Raw genomic sequence first — 7510 nt, forward strand, 5'->3', positions numbered from 1 at the left:
GCCCCGCGCTGTAGAAGGCATGCGTCCGACGACGCAGTGGAATCTACCACGACGCTCGATGGTGTGATGCGGCGTTGAAGAATGCTGCGACAGGCGAGCAAGGAGGATTGGAGAATCAGCGTCCAATGGTTGTTTTTTTTAATAGAGAAGCACGAGCCTATTGGGCCGGTCTGTTGCATAGGCCTGAGAAGCTATCGTCCGGACGGACGGACGCCGTACAGGAGCATTTCGGGTCAGAGATTGTCCCAAGAATAACATAATCGTCCTAATGGTCGAACACCCTACATGAGTAAATTGTATGCACAATATCCATTCAGAACTATCCATAGTAAAACATTATGGACATTTTTTGTTTTATTGAATTTCCATCTATTATACACTCATCGACGAATCTAGAATTCATACCAAAGGGTTCAAGTCATCTTTAATCTCTGGAGCCACTCATTTTCCTCTTCCGTGTCTACAGAAATAAGAAAGGGCTAAATTAAAGGTTTCATTATCACGAAAGCGGCAGGGGTGGTTGAGCCCCACCCGAGCGGTGCTTGTGCCACGTCCGCCCGCTATGTTTCTATTAGATTTTTACTACCTTTTGGTAGGAGTAGATCGAGCGCCAGGGCTTGTTCGCTTGAACTTATCAGCCGACTTATCAGTTAGAATTTACAGTATTTTTCTCTCACAATAAATCAGTTTTAGTCAGTTTATCAACCGACTTTAATATCAACCGAACAGGCTATTCTAGAAACTTTTAAATAAGTAAAGGCTGGATTTCAACTAATTAAGGACTCGTTCGTTTACTCTAGAACAGTTCTCCTGGGACGATTCTACTTGGAATGATAGATTATTTGTATTAACCATTGATTAGCTGGAATAGTTCTTAGCCTTAATCCATGCCAAGCGAACTACGGCTAATACTGATGAAATTCCTAAAGTTCACCAAAAACATGCCAGATTAGAACCTAAATCAGACCCAAAAAAAAACTTTTTGGGTACCCTTCTAGTTAATTTGCCTCTATTATATATCAAGCGTTACACATAAATGCACATGTAGTTTTGATGGTCTTGTGAGTGGTACCATAAAATTGTAGAGTTATAACCGGAAACATTTTCTACTGCTCGAGGTCGGTACCGAATGAAATCACCTAACAAAAAGTCAGCAAAAAAAAAAAAGAAAAGAAATCACCTAACAAAAATGAAATCACCTAAATATTCTTGAGTATTTTCATTGTTCTGTAGCAAATCAATACAGAGACTATAAGTAGAATATTAAATAACGTTAGATGTTGCAGCGATACGAATTTTTTTTCCGAAAGGTGCAGCGATATGAGTTGGTATTGTTCGTATCCCCGGTCTAGCCAGTCGGCTTGTGGCTCCGTAGTGGGGAAGTGGCTGCAATAATGCATAACACTCCGCTTGCGGCTGCTGAGCCGCTTATTTCCTAGCTACAGTTGCCCTCTTCGTGAGAGAGCCGCCTTTTTACTGTTACGGAACGGGGCCAGTTCGCAGGACGGACGACCTCAGGCCCAGCTGCGTTACTTTGACCACATCAATTCAATGAGCAACAAGCAGCAACGACCTGACGAAACCGGAGTCTTGGCCACCCAACAAACAGACCGCCTTGGAAGCAACACCAACCCCGACCGGCCAACTGGAAATTCTCTTCCGTTCATTCACATGATGAGATCGGCGGCAGCTGCCACAGGCGGACGCGAACAAATTTCTTTCTTTTTCTAAAAAAATAATAAATCCTCCATTTATTAATACAATAACAGAAGCAGCGCGGTCGTTACTGCAGGAGGATCTGATTTTATATGGGCAACGAGCACTGACAGTGTCTTTGCCAAATCCGCACGGCCATTCCTCGTCTGAATTTAGCAAGCATTGCCTTCCGTTGCTGCAAATCCACCTGCGACCTGTACTCAATCTACTGGCAGTCCTAGTCGTATAGGAGTACTATAAATGGTGGGATGGGACAAAGCTAACACTCCACTCCAACCACCTCCCCAACAATCTCTCTTCCTGGCGATTGATTTGTTTGTTGATTAGTCCAAGGTGGACGACGGAGACCCTGAGGAATCCTGAACGGCATTATTCTTTCTCGCCGCTGTTCCTCTCGCTCTCGCTCTCGCTCTCTCTCTCTCTCTCCATATCGACAGAGAATTCAGGAATCAGGAGGGGGTCTGGCGCGGCGCACCAGCAAAAGGAAAGGAGATCGACCAATCACCCACACGGCCACATGGGCCGCTCCTTTACAGCGGCGCCTGTTCGGGTTCTGCTCGCGCCGCCGCTCCTGCTCCTCCTCTTCTTGCTCGGCCTCCTCCGACCTGCGGCTGCCAATGTAAGTAAGCGGCGGAGGACGTCAAGAACTAACCCGTCGGAAAGTCCTCTCCTTTTTTCTTCCATGGGATTGATTGATCAATGGTTTGGGCCTTGGCGGGTTCTTCCAGGTGGGGGACTCCTGCTCCACGAGCGCGGACTGCGGTGCCGGCCAGTGGTGCTTCGACTGCGAGCCCAAGTTCTCCGGCTCCCACTGCGTCCGCTCCGCCGCCACCAACCCCTTCCAGCTCATTGTAAGCCTAGCCGCCGGCCTCCGCTTCGTTTCTCTTGCCTTATTTCTTCTCTTCTACTGCCGCAAAACGGACGGGGAGCAGTTATGGTTTACGATTCTAGATAATTCGTGTCCTTTGTTTGTTTATTATGAATCCTGGCTCGCAAATCAATTCAGCACATCCAGGATATAAAAAAAAGATTCATTTGCACTCACTAATCCAGGAGGATATCATGTGCACAAATGACTAATGTTCCTTCTCCCATGTACGGAACGAATGAATTTGGCTTCTGGTTCGTTGTTTCGCTCGCAGAACAACTCGTTGCCGTTCAACAAGTATGCCTACCTCACGACGCACAATTCATATGCCATCGTCGGGGAGCCTTCGCACACCGGAATCCCACGCGTCACTTTCGACAACCAGGAGGATACGGTCACTGATCAGTTGAATGTAATGTACCTTCTGGTTCTCCGATTATTTCAGATGTCCTGATGTACATCTCTCCACCCGGAATGGAATTCACATTCTCGCGCCATTTTGCTATGACATGCAGAACGGAGTCCGGGCACTGATGCTCGACACATATGACTTCAAAGACGACGTATGGTTGTGCCATTCAAGTGGAGGGAAATGCAACGACTTCACCGCATTCGTGAGTACACTGATTCACTGAACATGGCTTAGCATCTCAACTGAAGGCGTTTCAGATTACGCCGTGTTTTACCGTACTTTGGGGTCATTGTAGGAACCTGCACTGGACACTTTCAAGGAGATCGAGGCATTCCTTTCGACAAATCCGTCCGAAATCGTCACGATAATCCTGGAAGACTACGTTCACGCGCCCAATGGACTAACAAATGTGTTCAATGCCTCTGGTCTGTTCAAGTACTGGTTCCCGGTGTCAAAAATGCCGCAGAACGGTCAGGACTGGCCTCTTGTCAGTGACATGGTCGTGAGCAACCAGCGCCTCCTGGTGTTCACCTCCATCAGCTCGAAGCAGAGTACAGAAGGCATTGCTTACCAGTGGAATTTCATGGTTGAGAATAATTGTGAGGCATCGGTTCCTGTTTTGTTTTGTTTTTGTTTTTCTTTTGTTTGTTTGGTAGATTGCAGTTCAATTAAACGCCACTGGTATGCTTGAATATAACATGCTTCTCTTGATCCCAGATGGTGATGATGGGATGGATGCTGGGAAATGCTCAAACCGTGCTGAGTCTGCTCCTCTCAATGACAACACTAAATCGCTGGTCCTCATGAACTACTTCCCATCGGTCCCTGTGAAGTTCACAGCATGTCTGCAGCATTCCCAGAGTCTTGTTGACATGGTAAATACATGCTATGGCGCAGCAGGGAATCGATGGGCCAATTTTATCGCAGTTGATTACTACAAGGTACTTAGCATATGAAAGTCAATCTTTTGACAAGAATTTTCAGAAATTCGAAAGAAGATCATCACCTCGCTTTCTTAGAAACATTTGAAATTTTCTCTCTAGTTGTTTTCAGAAGCACTCTTCAGCATTTTCAGATTTTCTACAGGATGAGGCTGACATTATTTTGAACTGAAATATTCCAGAGAAGCGATGGAGGCGGTGCATTCCAGGCCACAGACTTGCTCAATGGTAAACTGTTATGCGGGTGCCAGGACATCAGGGCATGCTCGGTGAGACAATATGCATTTTCCTGTTATGTGGATTAATGTGCATTGTTCTTTTGGTGATATACTAACAGCTACATGAATTCAACCCCTTCTGTTTTGGCATTTGCAGCAAGGTTCTGGTGTAGTATGTTCTGCATAAGTCCATAAGAAATACGAATTTGATTGGAGTGGTACATTCATACAGGATTACAGAAATGCAATATTTACTTGGTATGGTGATGACAAGACTTCTTTTTGCTTGACCTTCTTGCTGCTGTACATCCTCTTGTACTTGAATGCTTGTATAAGTCTCAACTCTGAACAGATTCTTTGCAATGCAGGTGGTGTGATGATGGTAGTTTTAAGGGAAGACATAATTAGAAAGTAGATTACCTGAGAGTGATGCAGCAATACAACAGTGTAAGCGATAGGAATATGTAAGAAACAACCAGAGGTTTCATGTCTGTGAATAGGAATTTACTTTCAAAATCTTCTAGTTTTGAACTGGGAAAGCAATGTGACTTCAGACTTCATTGTCCAGATTTGGATCATTTCTAAGGCCCCGTTTGGTACCGCTCCCGGCAGCTCCGGCTCCGGCTGACACCCCTGCAACAAACACTGTAGCATCGGAGCTGTTTTCTCTTCCCACCTTTTTCCTCTCACTGTAGCGCGGTTACTGTTCACGGAGGGCAGGAGCCGAAGCACCACGGAGCGGTACCAAACAGGGCCTAAATATGCAGAAAATACAAGAAATGTACTTTGTAGAAATTATTATCCGATGGGTTCATAGCTTTTGCTATGCCCTTAGATATACACTATGTCTAGATACATGGTAAAAACAATGTATCTAGAAAAGTCAAAATATCCTGTAATTTGAAACGGAAGGAACACATACTGGACATTTGAAGAGAAATCATCCGAAATCTACTGCTAAGGAGCCAAATGTACTGTTGCATATTGAAGATGAGAAACAAAAATCTCCATCGAGAAAAGAAATAGGCTTTTGCATAACCTAGTTACTAAAAATAAAAGGTATATAAATAATGAGGATATTTTGTACCAAAGTGTTACTAACAAAACCATGGAATGGGTTTCACATAGACACTCCGTGCCTGAAAGTTTGGCATCTCTTTGTCATCTGACCTGATGAAGTACTGGCTCCATTGAAAATATACAGCCTGTTCGGCTAGGGCTGAAACGATCGTATACGATCGTGGATTATTACTGCTAGCTGATTTGGTGTGAGAGAAAAATATTGTTCTGGCTGAAAATTTACGATCGTTTACGACCAAGCGAACAGGCTGATAAAGGTGCTATATAGTATTCATACCCGTCTCTTTTCTAGCTTGATTCATCAACCTGTAAATAATTACTCCAGTATGTATTGCCGTATTGTTAATCACATCACATTGATTTGAAATGTAGTATTTTTAAAAAAGTGTCAGTAATGTCACGATATGTAGACGTTCTAAACAACATCATCCGTGTTGAATCTGTAGTAATCAATCTAGTGTTGTCGAAATTTATGCATTCTTATACATAACTTTGATGCAGTACAATACGTACGTAGCTGTTCGCCTGTTTCTCACTGAAAGCTGCAGACTCGAGTTGTCCTGTTGTAGTTGTAGGTGTGAATGTTCAGACGATGCGGGAGAAAAAAAAAACCTTTGAAATTCTGAGTCTCTAGATAATACTAAATTAATAATAATGTAAATGCTGGTCCCTATGGCATGTTAAAACCCCACGCCATTTGCGAGACTAAAAGAAGACAAAAAAGTAGGTTAAGACCCGACGCTACAGGGTGGTCCCTGTGGGGCCGCAGACCATCCTACGCTCGGCCCAACCAAGGCCCGTATGCGAAACTGATTTTTTTTCTGCAAGTGCAACAACACTGAAATATTTTATTTCAATATATGAAATTTTTGCAGTATTGGATTATTGGTTTGATATATTGAAATATTATATAATTCTTTTGCAGAATTGTTGAAATGATCGACGAGGAGTGGTGATATTGAAACATATTGTTCTTCGACTATTATGGGTATGTAATATTTCATTTCTATGTTAAGAAAGCTATACTCATCTATTTTATGAACTATGTATGTCCTTTTTATCATTAATTGTGTTTTAATATGCTTGTCTACGTGTATGTTAAATTTATAGTGGTAAAAAAATTAGACAATGGACCACCATAGCTACAAATCCTGGCTACACCACTACCTAGCAGGAGTCGTATTTTGGTGATTGTATGATAACATGGTCAATGAGACTAACATTATTTGCTAGTATACAGGGTTTTAGTTCTATAGATGTAGGGATGGACTTAGGTTCGCTATATTGAAGATCAAAGTAATCAACACCTCAAATGAAGTTCAAATAAAAGTGTTAAAGACCATAGAAGACATGAAAAGCACCCAAGACATCAAAAGTATTTGAAAGATCAAAGACGAGACAAAGATTAATGAATTGGTCTTGCCTTATGATTTTGGATCTACTAAAACTGATTTGAAATCAGCTAAAAGGTGTAGAGCGCTTCGTTAGCTTTCGAAGAAGTCCATGATCATCAACAAGTTACGCCCAAAATACGAAATTGCGTCGTGCTAAAAAAAGAGCAACGAAAATCTCTCATGCTGAACTATGGTGACTTTTCGGTTCTTATCAGAACTCAAATTGTCATGGGATGAGTTCAAAGTTGTAGAGCACTTCTTTAGCTTTCTATGAAGTCCAAGATTATTAAAATCAAGTTCTTAACAAAAAGTTATGCCCAAAACACGAAAGTGTATCGTGCTAAAAACTGAACTACTAGCGGAAAAAGCTCCGGTGCACACAAGGAAGCTCTAATGACAGAACCCCAATAAACACCAGAAGTAAAGGTGATCACTGGAAAGCTCCGGTGCTCACAGATAAGCTGTTGAACGGCTAGTAACAACTAGTTTTTGGTGTTGGGGCTATTTATACCTCTCCAAATGTCTAAGAAAGATGTACTAGAGTCAAGGGAAGTGTGTGGAGAGTTGAGGCTCATCCATTTATGCTTGAGACACCAAAAGTGCTTAGAGAAATATTAGATGATTAGTGAGAGTGCTTTGTGAAGTGCTTAATCTAGTTAAAGATTGTTTTGGCACTTTCTCTACGCTTAGGCCTAGTGTTTAGTGAGGTTTGCATACCTCCATACCTTCAATGCTTGCGTGCACATCTCTTCTACTCTAGGTGCTTTATAGTCTTGCAAGACCCTTCGACGTGTGGACTGGCCATCTAGGTTGTAGTCCGGGAATGAGTGATCTATGACGGTTTGGCCGAAAATTTGATAGACAGTAGGGAGTGACCTGAG

At 42.8% G+C, this 7510-nt stretch overlaps 1 protein-coding gene across 2 annotated transcripts; it reads left to right on the plus strand.

Moving 5' to 3' along the window:
- The first annotated feature begins 2030 nt into the window (after window positions 1-2030).
- LOC136539625 (PI-PLC X domain-containing protein At5g67130-like) lies at window positions 2031-4798 on the plus strand. 2 transcript variants are annotated; one of them, XM_066531586.1, is made up of 9 exons: window positions 2031-2335; window positions 2445-2567; window positions 2859-2996; window positions 3100-3198; window positions 3292-3595; window positions 3714-3937; window positions 4120-4206; window positions 4313-4413; window positions 4508-4798. In XM_066531586.1, exons 1-8 carry the CDS (start codon window positions 2234-2236, stop codon window positions 4340-4342), a joined length of 1107 nt encoding a protein of 368 aa, XP_066387683.1. In that variant the 5' UTR covers window positions 2031-2233; the 3' UTR covers window positions 4343-4413; window positions 4508-4798. The 2 variants fall into 2 exon arrangements, with proteins under 2 accessions (XP_066387683.1, XP_066387682.1); XM_066531585.1 differs by having other exon boundaries at window positions 2032-2335; window positions 4524-4791.
- Window positions 4799-7510: the final 2712 nt, after the last annotated feature.

Source organism: Miscanthus floridulus, chromosome 2, assembly GCF_019320115.1.
Source record: "Miscanthus floridulus cultivar M001 chromosome 2, ASM1932011v1, whole genome shotgun sequence".
Lineage (NCBI taxonomy): Eukaryota > Viridiplantae > Streptophyta > Magnoliopsida > Poales > Poaceae > Miscanthus > Miscanthus floridulus.